The sequence below is a fragment of the Manis pentadactyla genome, chromosome 4 (assembly GCF_030020395.1).
Source record: "Manis pentadactyla isolate mManPen7 chromosome 4, mManPen7.hap1, whole genome shotgun sequence".
Classification (NCBI taxonomy): Eukaryota; Metazoa; Chordata; class Mammalia; order Pholidota; family Manidae; genus Manis; species Manis pentadactyla.
The window spans coordinates 14,190,887-14,212,830 of NC_080022.1; the positions used below are offsets into that span (position 1 = coordinate 14,190,887).

The 21,944-nt window shown below is 47.4% G+C and overlaps 1 protein-coding gene across 4 annotated transcripts in view; it reads right to left on the reverse strand.

Annotated features, from left to right (window-relative positions):
- TMCO4 (transmembrane and coiled-coil domains 4) overlaps positions 1–21,944 on the reverse strand; it is an 86,628-nt gene that overhangs the window by 61,063 nt on the left and 3,621 nt on the right. For all 4 annotated transcript variants that reach the window (XM_036914485.2, XM_036914483.2, XM_057499795.1 and 1 more), the window contains exons 2-5: positions 16,044–16,194; positions 11,389–11,566; positions 5,203–5,377; positions 4,459–4,486 (exon numbers count right to left, since the gene is read on the reverse strand). In XM_036914485.2, the coding sequence (XP_036770380.2) occupies positions 4,459–4,486; positions 5,203–5,377; positions 11,389–11,558 (373 nt within the window). In that variant the 5' untranslated portion in view covers positions 11,559–11,566; positions 16,044–16,194. The remainder of the gene's footprint in view (positions 1–4,458; positions 4,487–5,202; positions 5,378–11,388; positions 11,567–16,043; positions 16,195–21,944) is intronic.

The following is a 21,944-nucleotide window of genomic DNA, read 5'->3' on the forward strand; positions in this document are numbered from 1 at the left end:
CTTCTGGGCTCCTTTCTCCACCAGCATATCTTGACAGAGCTACTGGATTTGGTACTTCATTGGCCAGCTCTGTCCTGTGCACTGAGGGACGAGTAGCAGCCCAGGAGCTCGGCACTGAATGCCACTTACACCCCAGGCACTGTGGTAACAACCCCCACCTTCCCCACATTTCCAGATGCACCTCGCTGGGGTGGGGGGCAGTACCTCCTCCATTGCAAGGCACTGAACCAGCCTCTGTTCTCAGCTTGGCTGCAGCTCCTGATTACAGGAGCCAGGATGGTGGGCCTGGGGTTGACCTTGTACTTCCAGGAGAGACCAGGATCCCAAACCTTTGAGAAGAGATCGTGGTTGATCCCTTCCCTTTGGGGGCTGCCCTCCAATAAAAAGGAACCTGGGGCAAAAACGTCAGCCTTTGTTGTCACATAGACTGGGTTTGAATTTTCAGCCAAGTACCCAGTAGCTGAATGGCTTCAGGCAAGTTTCTTGATCTCTCTGAGCCTCAGTTTCTTCATCTGTGAAATGCTGACAAGACTACCTTTTCAATCTGGCCTTTGTTGCCATGAAACCGGAAGATGAGCATGATGAACCTGGCCAGCACCTGGGATGCAGCAGGTGTTCACCCCCAGAGGCTAATATTATTCTTTTATGGGACACGGTCATATTTCCTTGACCCTTTGATGCTAATGAGAAGCTGGGCTGTGAGCTGCCTGTTGCTAGGTTGGGGCACACTTCTTGGGCTGTGTTCACACCACTGTTACCCAGTCCACTGTACCACCTTCCCTCGATTGACCGACTTTCCTAATTACACATTGTTATGTGCAATATTACAATATTTATCTCCATTTTCACCATAATGGCTGGAGGGTTGGGGCTTTTAGGATGGACCCCTTTCAAGAGCAGAAGTTGAACTCAGATTGTTTCAGGTGTGAGTCCTGCCTTTTCTCCTCGTGGTTTATTTTAGGGGTCAATTAAGGGCATTAAGTGACAAGCTTACTTGAAGACCAGTGGTCATGGGAGGGGAGGGGCTGCTTCTCCACCTTCCTGGATGGCAACAAGATGAGCGACTCCGGCTCCTGCCACCTGGGGCACCCACTCTTCGTTCCAGCCTCATCAAATCCCCATAAAGTGAGCTGATTTCTCTCCATGTGGGAAGTACACCAGCAGTTAAAAGTAAACTCTGGGTTCACTCTTTCTGAGTTCAAGCCCTGGCCCCCTCACTTTCTGGCTGTGTGGCCTTGGGCAGGTTCTCTCCCTCTCTATGCCGCAGTTTCCTCTTTTGTGAACTGGGAGCAGGAAGAGCATCTACCTTCTAGGGTCACTGTGGAGCTTAGTATAAAGCACTTAGCTCAGGGCCTGCACACAGTAGGCACTCAATGAGTACCAGCTATGATTAGAATTACTCTCAGAGCATCGCACAGGGCTGGGCACACACAGTGGGTGCTCAGTTCCTATGTGCTGAATGGACGAACCAGCTGGTTTTGATTACTGATACGATGTACAACTCTTGAGGATGTTGATGGACAGCCCAGCCACCAGGTGACAATGTGGGCATTTCACCACCACTGGAGACCAAAACCGTGAAACTTTCTGGTTCCCTGGGGAGGTAAGTTTGCAATTCAATAAAAAAGACCAGGTCAGACAGTAGAGCCAAGTTTGCAGTAAGGATTGCTATGTCTCATGTGGTGTGTACCTCCCTGGGTTGCAGAGCCTAGAGTTGATGCTACCTTTGGACTCATGAGTACAGAAGGCAAAAATAATGATTCAGTTTAAGTTTCCTGGGCAGCGATGCAGAGTTCACCACGAGACTCACTTTGCCTTAAATGGAATTTTGAAACTGAAATATAACCCTGGGCTACTTACTTAACCTCCCGAGCTGAATTTCCTCCCCTGTCAGTGGGGGTGGTAATATTACCTATCTTGGCAGTTGACCTGAGGATCATACACTATATGCAATAATTCACAATCTATGTGCAGGACCCAGAAGGGCAACGAGAATAATTTATGAAGATTGCCAACAATAAATAAGCCAGCCCCACTTGCGATGAACAAATTTTGTGCCCCAAATTTGAACAGTGGTTCTCAACCAGTTTTGTCCCCCAGCGGATATTTGGCAATTATGGAGACAATTTTTGGTTGTCACAACTCAGGAAGTACTACTGGCATCTAGTGGATAGAAGCCAGAGATGCTGCTAAACTCCCGCAGTGCACAGGACGGCCCCACAACACAGAATTATCCAGTCCCAGATGTCACTAGGGCCAAGGTCGAGAAACCTGGTTTCGAGTTAGCAGCTCAGAATCTGTTTCGTCCTCATATAAAAGACTTATTTTTTCAGTGGTGTGGGCAGAGAGCTTAGCAGATTGTAACTGGATGGGGAGAACAGTATGATGAGCACATGAAAGAATTCTACCTGTTGCCGAGACAGCATCATTTTATGACTAAGATCCCAACACTGTTGGTAAGGTCAGCCTTCCAGAGAGTTCTGAGAAGTGTGCAGCCTTTCCTGTTGACTTCCTGGGCTAATTCCATGCCTCATCATCCACCTCACAGCCAGAGAGAAATCCTGCAGCACAGACGGCCTCCTCTGCTGTGTGTCCCAACCTCATCAACCTCTGTGGAAGGAAGAGGGTCCGACCCTCAGGTTTGGACAGACAAGCCTGCTAGTATCTTAGCTTGTTCTTAAAGACAGAACATCCATCCTTCTAGCCATTCATTCATTCTTCCTCCTCTCCATGCATCCACCTGTGTATCCATCCATACCCACCTATTCGTCTCTCCTGCCTCCCCCGCTCCATCCATCCACCCAACATGAAATGCCCAGCATGTGGCCATCAGGGTGGTAGGTGCTGGGACACAATGGAGAACAAACCAAATAAGGGCTCTGCCCTCACGGAGCTTGCGGGGAAGCACTTGGACGACTGGCCCACTATGAAATCAACCTTTTCCTTACAAGATCCTGAACCATGTTCTTTGAACCAAAGATATTTTTTTAAAGGAGCACCTGACTTTTGCCCCTTATTTGTATTTGAAGTTACAGTTCAGAGAGGTTAAGTGACTTGATCAAGGTCATACAAGAGAGTCTCAGAGACAGGCTAAGAATCCAGGTTTCCTGAATGGTGACCCCAAAAAGAGTTGTCCACATCCTGGAATCTGGAAATGTGACCTTATTTGGGAAAATGGTCTTTGCAGATAGAATGTAAGTTAAAGATCTTGAGATGAGGCTACCCTGTACAATGTCCTTAGAGGTGACACACCGCGGAGAGGAAAGGGGGAAGGAGAGGGAAGCCACGGGAAGAGGAGGCAGAGGCTGGAGTGATGCGGCCACACGCCAAGGAACGCCAGGGGCCATCGGAGGCTGTCAGAGGAGGAGGATTCTCCCTGCAGCCTCAGAGGGACTGAGGCCCTGCTGATGCCTCGTTTGCAGGCTTCTGGCCTCCAGGGCTGTGAGAGACTGTCTGCTGCTTTAAGCCACACCGTTTGTGGTAATTTGTTAGGTCAGTCCTTGGCAGCATCCCATACCGCCATGCACTGAGCGACCTTCACTGACTTGCTTAAGCTCTCTGAGCGCCACTTCCTCATCCACAAAATGGGGCAATAAGATCTAACTCATTAATTCCTTCAACAGGTATTTACAGAGCGTGTACGATGTGCTGGGTGCTGAGGGTGAAGGAAAGCAGGTGCGGGTTCTGCCCTCACGGTGCTTATGGGCTGGAGGGGAAGCCAGTCACCAAGCAAAGGATCACGTAACTATTCAGCAGCAGCCACGGCCGCGTGGCGCTGGAGGTGGGGGGACATCCCAGCTGGGAGGCCAGAAGGCTTCCCCAGGGAAGTGGTGACAGAGCGTGGGGGTGGTGCTGAGGGAAGGTAGAGAGTAACCGGGCAGGAGGAGCGTGAAATCCCGCAGCCAGGGGAGGGGCGTGTGCAGAGCCGCCATGGGGCAGGGCCCGCCCCGCCGGGGTCATGGGGTCATGTCGGAAGGGCTGCCCTTTCTCCTGAGTGCAGCAGACTCGCTGCGGGTACGGAACCCGGGGCAGCACGGTCAGATGTGCGTCTGGAAAGGTCATTCAGGTTGCAGGCTGGGGAACAAATTGCTGGCAGGAAGACCAGTGAGGAGACCCCAGAAAGGGTCATCTAGGAGTGGGGTGACTGTGGCTCAGACCAGGCTGGTGGGTAGAGACAAGGAAGGGGAAAGATTCAAGGGCTTCTTCAGAGGTAAAACCACAGGGCATCGTGAGGAATAAAGGAAATAATGCTAACGGGCACCACATAGTGCTTGGCATGAATGCAGTGCGTGCGGGCTCCCCAGCCACACGGGGTTCCCCTTCCTTCCTTGCACCAAAAAGACCACGGGGGTAGGGGGTGGGGGTGGCGGAGCCGCAGCGGCACCACCTATCACTGACTTAACCGGCGAAGGTGAAACTGAGCGCCCACAATTTACAGAACTTAGAAAATCAACTCACCATCCTTGAGTGAGAAGCTCAGAAGGTCCTGGGGAAAAACAGGAACCAGCAGTGAGTTGATAATAATCAGCCTGCTCATCACAAATATGTATTGACTCTTACTAAGTGGGAGAACAAGACAGACAAAATATCTCTGCTCTATATTCTAGTGGTGAGCCAGACAAACAAGTAAGCAAATAAATTAAAAAGTGTGTTTGAGAATTTCAGGGAGCGAAATGAAGGAAGGGGCTGTTTTAAATCTACTCACTTGACCCACCAATGGCCTGTCACAAGCTACCTGCTTTAACTGCACACAGAGCAAGTTAGTGACATGCCCAAAGAGACACAGCAAAGATGCTGCTTCCAAGGAGAGGCATCACAGCTTAGCACTCAGGAGCACAGGCTCTGGAGTCAGACTGCCAAGGTTCAAATCCTGTCTCAGTCACTTCTCAGCTGTGTGACCATGAACAGGTTACTTAACCTCTCTGTGCCTCAGTCTTCTCATCTATAAAATGGGATGTTCACACTCCCTGCCTCACAAAGTTGCTTTGAGCATTGAGTTAATATCTGCAGAGTTACTAGCACATAAAAAGCACTACTTAAGTGTTAAACTAAATCAGTAGTAAACAGTCAATCATGATTATTCAGTATTAGCTATGATCATCCTATATTACAATGAAATATTTTATCTTTCAACTACCCCACCCCCACTAGAAGTGATTTTTCAGACTGACTTTGAAAGGAAATGATTTGTCCCAGATGTACCTGAATGATCACTAATGGGTCATCCTTCAGGATGGGGTCCTTCAATAAAATCTGAGCAAACACGTCTGCTCCTTCGCCTCCCAGGCCATTGGCAAAAGCAGTCATAGTTGGCAAGACGGCTTCAGACAAATCCAGCCACTTCACCAGGCTGGCCACAAACCCTGTGCAGAAGGGGCTGAAAGACAGGCACGGCTCAGATCCCAAAGCCTCCTGGAAGGTGCATCTCACAAGGCAGCTGCAAGTTTAGAATAGACGTGCTCCTGAGTGTAAATAGTTGGTACATACCAAAAAACACGGTGACTGTGGTCCATGGAAGACAGATGGCCAGAAACCTTATTTCAAGTGACTTGGAATTTCTTCTTCTTCCTCCACCAAAACTTTCACCAACTGGGCAGATAAACCCCAGGAACACGTGGTGAGGAGCAGCTACTGCCCATGTGTCCTGGACTGGGGCTGAGCTGGGGGCTGAGGAGTCAGAGATGAGCAAGACATGGCCACTAATGAGAAGCTCACAGCAGGATGGAGACAGGGATGTGACACTGCTCCCAGCGCCAAGTTGACAGGCTAGGACATAGGAGTCCAGGGGGGGAGCGCCCAGTCCACCTGTGGAAGCAAGGGGCAGTGGCGCGATTTGCTGCTGTTGGAAATCACCATGGACATGCCTTTTGGAAATAAGTCGGCCACTGCAGAAGTGGCTTAAGTGCAGAGGAAGAGGAGTCTGTCCCTCCACCATGCCCACTGCCACCATTTGCACTGGGCCCCACAGGAGTCCCTGGGAGGGGGATGGATGGGGCCCTCTGGGGAGATGGAACCCCATGAGCTGCAGGAAGCACATGGCATTTTGGGGGCTGCGGCAGAGTCCACATCAGGCATTGATTCAAAGCGACCACTCATGGCTGTGAAAACGGTGAGTTGTATCAGGGGTAGGCAGGGCGTGTGGAGTCAGGAGAAGCAATCAGGAGGTGATTATGCCAGTTCAGAGAAAAGGCTGAGACCCAGAAGCTAGGTCTGTCTCCAAACCACGTTCCAGCCTGCTTCAGTGGCACTGCCCTGGGGCTCCACACACTGGATTCTGTGCCCTGGGTTCTGACCAGGTCAGGGTGGAATCAGGCGTCCTCCCAGGAACAAGTAGAGCTCCCTGGTGGTGGTGTCAGCCTCAAGAGGCTCCCCCCTTGCACCACCCTGCCCAGCCTCCATGGATCCCAGACAGCCCACCCCTCCCATTTCCTAGAGTTGATGCAGTGGAAGTCCAAGAGGAGAGGTCACTGCAGGCCGAGGCCCCTGACGGGAGCAGCAAAAAGCTCAGGCTAAAATCCTGGCCCACCACTACTATGGTTCAGGTCCCCAGGAAGCAGCTCTGAAATGAGATTATTAGGGATCCTTGGGATCAACGCCCATGGGAGGAGAGCAGGACGCAGGACTGGTGGGGGGAGCCATCAAGCTGCCATGCAGTCTCAACAGAAGCCTCAGCCCATCCCACAGGGAGCTCTGAAGGTGGGTGGACCCTTCGGAGCTGCCCCCAGTGGGGCGAGAGGGCTGGGTGCTTACACCCCACATCAGGTGATCACTAGTTGCAGGCAGCCCCGGGAGGGGGCAGAACCTTGGGCAAGATGGCTCTCTGCAGCCAGGGCAGGCCCGGGCTGTGCTGGCAGCCTCTCAGCAGCTGGGGGGAAAGTCCTTCATTCCTGAATAGATGTCTGAGTGATGCAGCACCTTGCAGAAGTAAACTGAGCTTTCTGTGCCTGTTTCCTTACCAGCAAATGGGTTTAAGGGACCAACTTCATTAAGTTGTTTGAGGATGAAATAAAGCACCCAGAGCAGGGCTTGGCAAGCAGGAGATGCTCAACTAATGTCAGCATGCATCACTATTCTTATTTATAAGGTGACCAAGGGAGGCAGGAGGGAATAGGGCTCAGAGTCAGCTCTGAAGTCTGATCCCCTGTGGGAATCCTGGCTCCCTCGGTGACTGGCTTATGTTCTTACTTCACTTCTCTTAGCTTCAATTTCCTCTGCTATAAAATGCAGATGATAACAGGATGTGCTTGTTAGATTGGATGGGAAGATTAAATGACATGGTAATAGTGCCTGGCACCTGATAACCCTCAATAAATGTTAGCTACTGCTATTGCAATTATCATAATTTACCCCACTGCAATTTACTGGGGTTGCCTGAGGCGGTATGTGGGTGTGTGTGGAGGCAGCAGATGACTAAGTGACTTGACCACTACTTAGGGGTAAATTTCTGTGCTGAGGGCAGCAGGGTGGTCTAGCCCTGTGTCCATGAAGAAAGTCTTGGATGTAGAGAAGCATCTCATACTAAGAGTGGGAAGATAAAGAGCACAAACTCTGGTTCAAATTCCAGCTCTGCCACTAGCTGTGTGATCTTGGACAAGTTACTTAATCTCTCTGTGCCACAGTTTCTTTATCTGTAAAATAGTGGCAATAAGGATGAAACCCATTTCATAGGGTTGTGGAACCCATGTTAACATTCGCCACTTGCTTTGAACAATACCTGCCACTACATGTGCATTTCTTTGAAAGAACAAATGAATTAATAAACACATACGTAAAATGTGTTTATTATGCCAGTACAGCGCAGCAATCTATTAAATAGCGAATGGTGTTTTAGATCGGCAGGGCTTTAGTAACTGCTTCTAATGTCGAAATACATGAAAATCAACAGTAACCATGAAAACCCAAGACAATCAAAGAGTAATGCTCCATCATTTTGGGAATAAATAAAGGTACCTGCCACTTTTTTCAGTTATCTAAGATTAGTAATCTAAATCCAGGAACCTACTAATCTAAAGATTACTGAAGCCAACAGCACAGGCTGGGCTATAAACAAACTGACTGACTTCTCACCATAATCCTACGAGGAGGAGGTACTATTTCTACCCCCTTTATAGAAATAAGGAAACCCAGACCTGGAGAAGTTCAGTGACAGCTCAATCCTGTATCTTTCCAACTCTGGGAGCCTTGCTCAGTGCCTGCAGAGACCACCCCTCTCCAGTGGTTACCATCCTGGGCACTCGCCAAGTGCCAGACACCAGCTAAGCACGTGCATTAACCATCCCAGCTTCAGCCTTACCGCAGCTTGCAGGGCGGCGCCTGGGCTGCTGAGGCTGCCTGCCTTATCAGGGTCTCAACCTGGGAGGGGGCGAAGCCTCATCTGGAATCCAGGGTTCCGGAGTCCAAAGCTCCTCCTGCTCACCAGGGGCCAGCAAACTCCCCGAGTGGAACAAACCCACCCTGCAGCCTGTGTTTGTAAATGAAGTTTTATTGGAACACAGCCACACCCCTTCCTTTACGTATTGTCTCTGGCTGCTTTTAGACTTCAGTAGCAAAGCAGCACTGGGACAGAGACTACAATGGCCCAGAAAGCCCAAAATACCTGGCCCTTAACAGAAAAAGTTTGCCAAGTCCCGATCTACTCCATTAATTTCTACATGTTTAATACATAGAGGTAATTGTAGGGAACAGCATCTGTGATGTTTACAGCATGGATAAGAAATACATATTTTAAAGGTTTGCTTTTATGTCCCATGTGGGCAAAAACTGCCACAAAGTGTTTTCTAAAGATAACTAAAACCAACAGCATAGCTGGGCTGTAAATGATCAAAATTGTGTTTAGAATGTGCTTTGAACCCAAGGAAATGGAGATTAACCACACAGAAAAAGTTGACATTCTAAATCAAAGACTTTCAGAAGGAAATGCCCACAGCAAACGCTTCTGCCTGGCAAGATCCAGGTGAGTCTAGAACAACACTTGGGTTGGGGAGGGGTGGGACGGCAGTACCTCACCTCTCTATGAGCTCCCGCGTGCTGCCCGGCAGCTCAGTCCAGGTTTGTAAGTATTTATGTGAACAAAGGACACAAAGCTCTTTGCCTGTGTATTGGCTTCCCAGATACAGCACAGGTATGGGCCAGAGCAGGGTGAGTTAGACCCGTAGGAAATGGGACCGTGGCTTGCTGGGAACAGAAAATCCAATGAGATAAGAGTCTAATCTCCAGACAAAGTGTGTGGTTTCATTACTAATAATGAGAACAACCAACATTTGTGGGGAGTAGCTCTGTGCCAGGCTCAGCAGGGGCCATTGCATTCCCTCCCCAGGACCACCCTCTGATGGATGCTATTCCTCCACAGCAGTAATTATCCAGCCCCTTCTTCCTGGACTAGCTGAAACCTCCCCTCCCATAATGGAGGTTGAAAATGGCAGTGCCTTTATTTTTCCCTAGCCTCCCTTACAGGTGAGGGTAGGGCATGTGATAGGATCTAGCCAATGACACAAAAGGGAAGTCTTTTCAGGGTATTTCAGGAGAGATTTCCTCCCTGATAGAGACTTGAAGAGAATCCCTGTCCGACTCTTTCCTGCCTTGGGTCTTATTATGTGAGGGTGTGACGTATGGCACTGTAGCAGCCACTTCGTGAGCAGGAGGGAAAGTCTAAGAAAACTGTAGAGAAGTCAACCCAAAGGCTTCCAATAATCTCCTATTGTTTAAATCTTGTTTAGTACAGTGTCCTGTTATTTCCAGCCCAAAATGGTAGGGGTAAGTTCCAGTATTATCTCCATTTTATAGGAAACTAGGACAAATAAAATAAGTCACAGAATTTAAAAAAGCAACCACTACCATTTATTGAGTATTGAATATGTGCTAGCCTCTGTGCTATGTGTTTCACCTACATTATCTCATTTAATTCTTATAATCACAGTCTTGAGGATGGGTATCATTAGCCCCATTCTACAGATGAAAAGCCTGTTGTTTAGGGAGGCCTAAGGTAACATGTAACTGGAAAGTGGCAGAGGTGGGATTTGAACCCAGATTTTGAACCAGTCCAAAGCGGTGGAATGTCTCCTGTGCTAATAAAGCTGGCATTTATCTATGCCTTCTTTTCACAAACCTTTCCCAGGTGTCTTTGCTACACCAAGCTGTGGCAAGACACTGGAGATTCAGAGCTGCACAAGGCAGCTCCGGCCCTCCAGAAGCTCACGCCAGAGGGCTGGTGGGTGTGGGGAGAACCTCAGTGCAGTGTGGTGGTTGCAATAACAGGTCACTGGGTATATGGTGGAGAGACAACCTGGTCTGGGTGCCCGGGAGGTCATGGACAGCATCCTGGAGGTGCCCCTCAAGCAGGGATGAATATGCTCAAGTTTCAGTGCAGTGGGAGAGACAAAGATAAAAAACAAAACAAAACCCCAGCTAATGCCCAAGGCATGGGGAAGTTTACTCATGCAGGATCGAGATGGGGGGTTTCAAACAATTCAGACGCAAAATCTTCTTGTCCTCTCCTGTCCCCCAGCCTGTCATTCTCCGTCTCAGTAACAATATCTCTGTCCTCCTAGGCCCTTCTCCCACTTGGACCTTTTGGCCATAGCTCCTCCCTTTTCCCCACCTATAACATCCAACCTGTCCCCAAGTCACCTGTGTCCCCCTTCACCTCTTGGTCACTTTCCTGGTTTTCCCAGACAACTCCATCAGCCTCCTAACTGGTCTCCTCCTGCCTCTAAACTCTTCTCCCAAGCCCTGGAATCCTTGAAGGCCAAAGCCCCAGCTCTTAACAACTCTTCTGTTCTGTTTAAATGTATGATTTAAACACACGCATGCTGGATACCGGCCACGGCACACAGCACTGAGGTCATTACACCCGTCATTCTCTTGCTCCCATGACATCTGGCTTATACTCATCATGGCGCTGACCCCGTCTGTCCAGTATCATAGTCAGTCACTTGGGCACTTCCCCTCGACTGTAAGCAGTTGGAGGGCAGGAGCCAAGCCTTGCTTGTTTCTTCTGCAGGGCCTTGCACTACACCCAGCACATAGTAGGTGCTCCACAAATGTGTGTTGCATGAATGAATAGATATCCGATCCTTCTATTAAGCTGTGTCCTACTTGAGGGCAGAGGATCGCATTTGTCTTGTTCATCTTATTTCTGTGTTCCTTCCATGTACTTCAGATTGTGCCTGGCACATAGTAGATGCTCAGAAAATGCTTGGTGAAGGCATAAATGAATGAGTACCGAATGAGGGATGTCTCATCCCCTATTGGGTTGTGAGCTCCTCAAAGGCAGGGGCAATGACTTTTTCCTCTTCATAGTGTCTGGTAATGCCTGGCAGGCTGCAAGGCTGTCAATAATTGTCTTCCTGAAGAAGCATGAGCTTCCCTCTGTAAGACTAAAGCACTTACCTTTGCTCAGGTTCTGGAAATAGCTGGGACAGGGAGATGCCACAGAGGGCGGCGTAGGCAAAGCGGTTGGCTTCGGCCAGTTCTCGGCCTGTGGGCAGATGTGGCTCCCCCTCCACGCCTGGCTCGGCTGCCTGAGGCAGCCTCTGGCTTGATCTGTCCCATGTGGCCATATCCAGCCCTGCAAGAAAAAATTCCGGTCGGTCAGTGTGAAGTGCATTCAAGGGTAGGTAAAAGTTACTTAAATGGGACACAATAACTACTGATTATTTTTAAAAGCTTAATAAATTAGCCTTCATTAAAATTAAGAACTTCTACTCATCACCTTTAAGATAGTGAGAACATACACCACAGACTAGGGGAGATATTTTCAGTATGCATTTCAACAAAGGATTTGTATCCTTACTATATAAACAGCATAGTATATATATTAAGAAAAGGAAATGAGGCAAATTAAAAAGTGACAAAAGACTTGAATAGGTGCTTCATAAAGATATCCAATGGCCCATGAAAAGGTGTTCAACATCATTAGTCATCAGAGAAATAGAAATTAAAACCCCAATGAGACACTGCTACACACCGATAAGAATGGCTAAAATCAAAACACAGACAATACCAAGTGTTGATGAGGACTCCAGATACTATTGGAGGGAGTATAAATTAGTCAACAGAGAAATGGAAATTGAAACTCCAATGAGATACTACTATTCACCTATCAGAATGGTTAAAACTAAAAAGACTGACAACACCACACTGAAAGCAAATAAGGACTTTCATACACTGCTGGTGGGAGTGTCAATTGGCACAACCATTTAGAAAATGGTTTGACATTATCCATTAAAGCTAAATATATGTTTTCCCAGCAATTCCATTCCACAGAAATGAGGGCTTATTTCCACCAAAAGACATGTCCATGAGTTCATAGAAGCTTCATTTGTAATAGTTCCAGAATGGAAACAACCCACATGGTCACCCACAGCAGAGTCAATAAACTAAGCCATAGCCATTCCATGGACTATTACAAAGCAATGAAAAGAATGAAGTCTAGCTAACCACAACAACATGAGTGAGTCTCACTAACAAAACGATAAGCAGACGGCCATTCACAAGAGAGCACATATTGTAGGACTGTGTTCACATCAACTCGAAGAACAGGTCAAACCGATCTAAGGTGACAGAGTGAGAGGAGAGGCTGCCCATGGGAGGGAGTGAGTATTGGCTTAGAAGGGGCCCAGAGAGCCTTCTGGGTGATGCTAATGTTCTCTCTTGACTTGGTGGTGATTACATGGGTGTAAATACATTTAAAAATTCACTGAGATGTATACTTAAGGTTTGTACACTCCAGTTGTGTTATACTTCAATGAAAGGAAGAAAATAAGAAAGGGAAGGAAAGAGGTTTTTCTTCCTTCCCAGGGACAGAAGGGAAAGAGGGGGAAGGCAAAATATGGGGAGGGGTAAGCCAAGCTACGGCAGGCATCCAAGGGGCAGGAAGGGCCCTGGGAGCAGGTACTGGGAAGGGTACCAGCCTTGTCCACAGGCTCAGGGTGTGAATCCACACACTGACACCTAATAGATAGGGACCTTGGGTAACCCAATCTCCCTGCACTTAGATTTTGTTACCTAACAGTATCTGATATCTGCCTGGAAGACCTGTGTTAGCAGTAAATGACATGGCCATGGGGGTTAGTATTTGTAAAGCTCTTAGAACAGAGCCTGGCACATGGCTCACGCTTCACGAATGTTTGAGGAAATGCATAAAATAACCAATGAACAAATAAACGAAATGCTCAGCACAGGCTTGGCACACAGCAAAGGTGTATGAAAAACTGTATTGTAAGAGCTAATATTATTTAGCTGTTGCTGGGAGCCAGGCTGCAGTGTTAACATCTTGGTCCCAGTCAACTCTATGAGCCAGGCACTACCATAAGGTCCAGTCTGCAAATGATGGAACAGGCTCAGAGAAGAAGTAACTGGGTCGAGGTCACACAGCCAGTAAATGGCAGACCAGAGCCCAAAGCCAGAGCTCTTGGCCACCACCCCTGTTTTCAGCACTTGTCACGGTGCCAAGCGATTTCTAGTCTAATACCCACACTGCACTGATTTTTGGTCCATAAGTTTGTTCTTGTCCAATGGAGCAATAAAAATTTTTGTCCTCAAAATATTACTTCTAAGGAGGAGTTCTTTAAAAGTCTGTCCACAGCTAATATTTCATTAGCTTTCCAAAATAATCCTGAGGTAGTTCAAAGCAACAAGCCGACATCTGTACAGCACACATAGTTTATAAAGCACTTTCCAATCCACTTGATTCTCACAACATCATGTAAGGTTAAGCAGCATGTGAGCTATTATGATTCCCTCTTATACCAAGGAACTGGCTCAGAGAGGCCAGGGGATTTCCCCAAAGTTACACAGTAAGTGAGTGATAAAAGTCAAACTAGACTTCAGGCTCCACACCCTATACTCTTTCCCCCCAACATGCACAGAGATCCCCCTTCCCTGGAGAAATTGAGGTCCAGATTGGTTAAGAACTTGCCGAGTGTTACCCAGCCAGACTGGCCTCCAGTGGTTGCTCCAGGAGCCCAAGTTTGAAATTTGCAGCAGATGTCCCTGGCTCAGAGGATCAGCCCACACCGTGCGGGCACAGCCACGAGTCACAAGGGAGGGACAGCACCGGGGCAGCCCCCAGCCACGATTCAGCAGGCTTGGCAATTTGTGCTGGGTTTAATCAACATCACGTGCCACTTGGAGGCTGCGGTAATTGCTCCTATTACCCGTAGGAGCCCAAGATGGTATTTTAATGGCCTGTTATCTGGGGAGCTCCATATTGGTTCCTAACCAAGAATAAAAAGCCTTCTAATCAGAGAAGCACGAGCTGCCTGCCTCTAACTATGGGGGAGAGGGGATGTGCTTAGTGCACAAAAACTCAGCTTGTCAAATTCATTCATTTGGTCAACAAAATACACTCTTGATACTCTATAATCCATTCTCTACGCAGAAGCCAAAGTGGCCTTGCTGTCATATACAGCAATCACCCACTCACCTGCTTAGAAGCCTCCATTGCCAAGGACAACTACTAAAATCCCCTCAGGATGGCCTACAAAGTCCTGCATGATCTGGCCCCTCCCGGCCTCAAACTTCACCTCATGTCCCCACACCTGCCTTGCTCACTGCACTACAGATGCACAAGCTGTCTTTCTGCTTGTAAAACTATAAAGGTGGTCCCACCTCTGGGCCTTTGCACCTGCCATTCCCTGTGCCTGGGACACTCTTCCCCTCACATCATTCTGGCCTCAGCCTGAATGTCACCTCCTCTGAGCGGCCTTCCCTGACCTGCAGGCAAAAGTACTTGTGCCCCTCTATCCCAGCACCCTGTTCGATTTTTACAAGACTTATTCCTATCTTAAATGATATATTTTAAAGTTATTTGTTTACAAATAATACACATAGAATGTAAGCTTCCTAAGGCAGGCCATTGGTTGTTTTTTATTGCTGTACTCCTAGCTTTCTGAGCAGGCCCTGGGATAACTAGGCATTCAATAACTACTTGCTGGTTGAATGAGGAAGGGTATATGATGTGTGGTGCCCTGTTCTGGATCTTGGGGCAGATCAGGGGACAAAACCAACAAATTCCCTGCTCTCAAGGAGCTGACATTCTGGTGGGAGACAGGCAATCAATACATAATGATGACAACAATTTAAGCAACACACTCAAGATCACATACCTATAAGTGGTGGAACCAAGCTTCACACACAGGTGGTCTGGTTGTAGGATCTATGCCCTTAACAATGTGTTCCGGAAGTGATCATTGGGGAAGAAAAATGAGGGTGAAGGGTATGAAGTGATGGGGTAGGGGTGGGAGACAACGGTATGCAGATGAAAGGTGCCATTCCTGAAGGAAGTAAGGGGACAGCCCTGCAGATGGATGGGAGAGGGTGTCCCATAGAGAAACCATACTGTGGTAGTGATAGACAAGTAAACAGATGATAACCAACCAGCAGGACAGATGCTGTGACAGGGGCAACCCAGATAGAGTGGGAAGAGGGTGTTCTGGGCAGAGGGAATGGCACATGTCGAGGACAGAGGTGGAAGAGAGAAGATACTTTTAAGAACCAAAGAGCTGCTCAGTGTAGCCAGGGTTTGGACAGTGGTGGGCACGGAAGGGTGGGAGGGAAGAAATGAGGTTGGAGGGGAAGCTGCCAGGGCCACACCATGCAGGACCCGGGTTCCTCCAGCTATGGAGTCAGGCTGACTTGTAAGGGTGGTGGCCATGCAGGGAGCTGAGTGAGGTACATGGGACCTCTCAGAACTATTTTTGCAACTGCTTGTGAGTCTGTAATTATTCTAAAAAGTTAAAAATTTAAAAAAGCAGTGGGATGGATGTCTCTATAGAATTTTAAAGACCTTTTCATAAGGTCTAAATAAATTAAAAATAAATGTTCACCTCACCCCAAATTAACAAGGTAGTTAATTTAATAAACATCTATTGGCACCTACATGCTGGGGACACAGTGGGGACAAAGACAGACAACGATCCTGTATCATGGAGGTATATTCCAGTGGGGGAGATGGACACATGTAAGCTTAAAATATTTAAAATGAGACAATTTTAAATAATGAGGAGGGTGCTGAAGAAAAAGAAACCCTAAATAATACGTACCCAGATTTCAGAAAACAACGGTGGGCCTTCCCTTTTCTCTAAGTCTGAAAACAGGCTGTTCAGCTTCTTTGGAGAAATATGCAAATTGCCCAAGGGAATAAACCAGAAAAACCAGCCTGTGGGTTCACAGGGCGTGGGGTCTGGAGGAGGCCTGCGGGAGAGAGGGAGAGAGGGACCTGGTTAGCGGGCAGCCTGAGGAGCACCCTGTGACTGCTGCTCCTCGCCCTGGGCCACCTTTCTCAGCAGGTGGCACGCAGCCACCCTCACTGATGAGGGCCCTAGCACTGTGCATGGATTGTCTCATTTAATATCCCATTTCTAACTCCTCATCCCCTCAGCTCTGGTTACTGTGCCCAGCTCCTTGGGTAGCCTGGCAGTGGATGGCAGGCCCCTGATCGCCGAATCTGTATCCCGGGGCCTAACCACTTACCAGCCATAGTGTGAGTGTGCTCACAAAATGCCTGTTACATGAATGAGTGAATAAATAGCTTTCAGGCTTAAGCAAGAGCTAGATCTTCCTGGTTACTCTCTCCCTAAAGGCACTCCGATTCCTACATTCTGATGGAGGGAGCATCAGGTGAGGAAAGGAGATAGAACAAGGGCCAAGCATTTGGAATTACCCAGTGATGTCTCAGGCCCCCAAATCCAGGGTCCCCCACAACTTCAAGTAATCTGAGCTTCATCCTAATGGCCTTTTCCATGCCAGGGAACTAGAGTAGTATTTTCTGCCACTTTAACCTTCAGTAGGGTATTTAATAAATGATCAGTGATAATGCCCTTCTCCTGAATATCAACTTCCTATGGGGCAGGAGATTGTGTCTGTACCAGGCCAGCAGGCTCAAGCTGCAAGTTCAACCATCTGGTAAAAACCAGCAGAGAAGACAAAATAGCTGGAAGAATATCCTCCCAAATTCTCTCTGAAAAGTGAGATATCAGAGACTTGCCCCAGTGTCTGCCATAAACATGTATTGCTTTTGAACTCTGGAGAAAGTTATCTTGTTTATGTCTCTCTATCTCTATGTATGTCTCTCTATCTATATCTTGTTATGTCTCCTATCTATAGAGAGGAGACTGTTAAGACTTGGAACACGATGGCGACAGTGGCTGTCTCTAAGTGGGAGGGAGGATTGGATTCTGGATGACTTTTTTCTTCTTCTTGTTTACATTGTGTGAATTTTCAGTAATGAGTATATGCTGATTTTAAGATCAGAAAAAAATAGATATGATTTTAAATTATAATATCGTGTACTGATGCAGGCTCATACTGGCTGGTCAGAACAGATTCTACAAGTCTATTCCCAACTCTGCATTCAGTTTTGCTGGCAGCCTGAAATGGGCCACAGTGGGAGTATTTACACCACAGAAATTGGCAAGTACTACAAAAGAGGGATTTTATTTTCCAAAGAGGTGGTAAACAGCATACCACTGGATAGACAACACAATTCCAGTTGTGTTTTCAAAAAATGTTTCAGATAGCAGAAAGATCAGGAAATACATCAGAATGTTAATGATCACTGGCTCTCGGTGCTACGGGACTAGAAAGAATCAGTTTTAGTTCTGTTGTTTGGGGCTTTTAGCATTTTCTGTCATGAGCTTATTAGTGTTTTTATAATGAAAATAATTTTTAAATTAAAAACAGTATTTCTGCTCTTGTTCTCTAGAAGAGGAGTGCTTTGTCTCAGAAAGCCCTGACCTGGTGTGGCCTAGCCAAGGCATTGCAGCTGAGGTCACAGTTAAGTCCCACTCCTTTGACCAACAGGCCTTATAGTCAACAAAATGGACAAGGGGTGGCGTGGCACACAGAGGCAGTTCTCAGTACCCATGATAGTGAGATGGAGGAATCATGGCTCCAGTGCTATGGGTTGTCGAGTCAGAAGGGGTGGCCCCAAACTATTCCGGTGGAAGGAGGGTGGTGGCAGTGGTCAGGTGGGGAGATGTGCCTGTCTGAACTATGTTTACTGGTCCTCGGGGGCCTCCGCCCCTTGGTCCAATTTGGGATCAGGCTCTAGTCCAAAGTTGAACTGAGATTCTTAAGTGTGTCTGAGAACCTAAGCTGACTCCAAGAGAGAATGCTGGATTCCCGTGGTGAGAAACAGACCCTACTGGTTAGGGCAGCAGCGCCTGTGGGCCCTGCGGCTCCCTAATGTGCCAAACCGGTCCAGCAGCCTGCAGGCTCAGGAGGTCATTGGTGGAGGGAGTAGCTTCCAGCTCTCAGGGGTCTCCTGGGGGTCTCATTCCTGTCCAGGCACTGTGAGGACACCAAGCAACTCTGAGAAAGGCCTGCACTTGACCCCGAAGAGCACCGACTCCCAGGGAAAGAACATATTCATAGTGAGAATACGCAGGGTGAACACGTGCCATGGCTGGACTGCAAAGCCCAGACCTGGGATGGACGGGATTGTTCGGGAATGAGACCTTGCTTTAATGCTCTACGATTATGAGTTTTGTCTAGCTAAATTTAGTATCTGTCACTGAAGAGATTGCTGGTTGAGTTATTTTTGTCAGTAGTAGGGTTAGAGCCATTCCACAAACATCTGTCCTCAGCTCTTTAAGACACTGTGCTCAACAAATATGCATGGACTAATGCCCTAAGTACCACTGTGGGATTTCTTCCCGGACAAATGAAAAATTCCCAAGTCCACCCCATGGAGAAAATCAAACGTGGTCAATATCATCCTTGAAAATCTTTTATATCATCCTTAAAACTCTATGACCTAACTTGTTCGTTATGCTTCAGAAGATTGGAGACTGACGAAAATTAGGCTTGGGGTGGATTAATGATTGTGCATTGAGCATTGACTCCCCTATACAGAATTTTATTGTTGTTAACAACCATTTGATCAATAAATATGAGAGATGCCCTCACAAAAAAAAAAAAAAAAAAAAGTACACACTTCCAATTGTAAAATAAATAAGTAACCGGGATGTAATGTATAGCATAAGGAATATAGTCAAAATATTGTAACAACTTGGTATGGTGATAGCTGGTACCTAGAATTATCATGTATATAAATGTTGAATCACTGTGTTGTACACCTGAAACTAATGTAATACTGTGTGTCAACTACCCTTCAATAAAAAATAATTATCTACAAAAAAAAAAAAAAAACAAAAAAAACTCTATGACCTAGCCCTTTGGAAGATCACACACTAGAATGGCTTTTGTTTTTCTTAGATGCCAGCCAGGTATGGCCTTCTTTTACCTTGGAGCAGTCAGTGACGGCCAAGGTCCAATTTGATGTGACTCTATATGAATACGAATAGTCTTTCTCTCTTTCTTCTTTTTCTGGTTAACTGGTCACAGATGAAATTTTTTTTTTTTAATTAAGGTATCATTGATACACAGCCTTATGCTCAGGTTTCACATGAGCAACACTGTGGGTTACTACATTCCCCCCTATTATCAAGTCCACACCACATACCCCATCACAGTCACTGTCCATCACACAGCTGACCTTTTAAACGAGTCTGCAGTACACTAAAATGAGCATTACTAGAAACATGGTCAGAGTGTCATGGAAGGCTGAGGACTGATGGTTCTGCAGCCAAGAAGGACGAGCATGTGGCTGAAGAAATCCTTTACAATAGTCCCATTCTTAGGCCAGAAGCTCTGAGGATTACAGCTCAAAGTTAACACACATACACATATATACACACACACAGGAAGACAATCTTGAAAGGGTCCTAGATGGGAAGATTCTAGGCAGTCCCAGTTTACTCCCCATGGACCTAACCCCAGCATTTTAGGAGAGAAACCCATTCATTCTATTCCTTTATCTGGAAGTTAGATTGGAAGCCAGTGGTAAATGTAGCATCTCAGGAGGTCTTCATGGCAATTCGTACATGGAAGAACCCAGAGGGTTTTGGACAATCTCACCTCTCCATGCTGACTGCAGACCAGGTGAATAAAGCGTGTTGGCGTGGAGGGATGCTCCCACCCCAACCTTGCTTTAGCAGCCGGGAGGATGGGCAGGGTGGGTGGCGGGGTGGGTGACAGTGTGCTATCGGGGTGGATAGCAGGCTCCACGATGATTTGTCCACATTTACGACTGCACACATGTACCCCCTCCCCACTTGCACCCTGGAACCAGCCACCATCATCTGTCTGCCAGGAGCCTCCCCACCAGTCTCCTGCTTCTCTGTCCTCACCCCCAGCTATCCATCCGCCACACAGCAGCCAGACAGCACCACCTCAGATGAAGCCAGATCATGTCCTTTCTCTGCTCCAAACCTTCACCAACTCCCTTATCACACATTCACGTGTATATTTGCACAGCCACAGTTCTTCTGATGGCACGTGGGCCACGCGCCTCTGGCCCTCTGGCCTCTCCACCCTCCTCCTCCTCTTCCTCTCCCCTTCGCTCACTGTGCTCGAGCCGCACCATCCTCCTTGCTGCTCCTGGATCCCACCAGGTACGCTCCCACCTCAAGGCCTCTACGTCGGCCATTTCCTCTGCTGGCAGTGCTCTCCCTGCAGAAAATCACTCGGCCAGCTCCCTCACCTCCTTCTGGTCTGTGCTCAACTCTCACGGCTCAGTGAAGCCACCCTGCCCCCAGCCTCTCACCGCAATCCCCTTTGCCTGGCTCCTCTGCTCCGTCCACAGCACGTACCACTGCCACATACTGTGTTATTTACTTGTTTATATTTATTACTTACTGTCTCTCTCTGTCCACATAAGCATAGTAGGCACTTATAAACATTTGTGGATGGAATGGTGGTTTTCATTTGGGATAACTAAACAATAATTTGAGAGACAAATTTTCCTAGGAAGGAAGCAGGAAAACAGCAAAGTTTGTAATGGTGCATTTGACCCACTGGTTTTCAAACTGCTCCACAGGGCCCAGGTACTTCTCTAACTCTGGTGGGCGAGAGATACAGTGGGGGGGCCTGAGATGCTCCACTTTCAAATTACAATAATAAACAATCCAGCAATGCCACTTTTGGGCATATAGCCAAAAGAAATGAAAGCCAGGTCTCAGAAAGGAAGTTTTACATCCATGTTCACAGCAGCACTATTCATGACAGCTAAAAGGTGAAGGGATACGTACTACGGACTGTTATTCAGCTTTAAAAAAGGAAGGGAGTTCTGACATGCTACAACACAGATCAACTTCAAGAATATTATGCTGAGTGAAATAAGGCAGTCAATAAAAGACAAATATTATATTATCCCACTTAGATGAGGTATCTCTGTCAAAATGAGGTATTATCTGTCAAAACTCAGAGAGACAGAAAGTAGAATGGTAGGGGCCAGGGGCTGGGGGGAGGGCGAACTGTTGTTTAATGGGGACAGAATTTCAGATTTGCAAGCTGAAAAGCTCCTGGGATTGGTTGTACAACAATGTGAATATACCTTACAACGTAGGTGTTACTATTTTCATTTTGCAGATGGGGACAGAGGGGCCCTGAGAAATGAAGGCCAAGGTCACTGGACCTGTAATGTGGGATTTAATCTTGCATCTGGGATGTAGCCCAAAAGTAGCCATTTTAACTATGACAATACACTGCTTTAGTATTTTAGTGTCTGAAACACTAAGGAAAATTTAGTCTGGTTTATACCATGAGGTGGCTAACAAGATTCCAAACACAATTTGAAAACAACCAAATTAGATGAACCTCACTTGCTCCCATCTGTCTACAAGCTAACATCCCACTTTTCTGCCAGCCCCAAGCACCTCTGGATTGGCCCGACCTGCCTTCCCAGCTTTATTTCCCTCCACACCCCTTCCTCCAGGAGCCAATCTGCAGCTGAACTGAAGCGCCCGCTGTTTCCAGCCCACACTGGGATTCCCACCTCAGGCTCATGCCAGTCTCTCTGTGTGGGTCCTCATGTCCAAACGGTGCCCTTTTTCAAAATCACAGTTTAATAATAAAATCAATGGAGATTTCCTCTGGGCTTA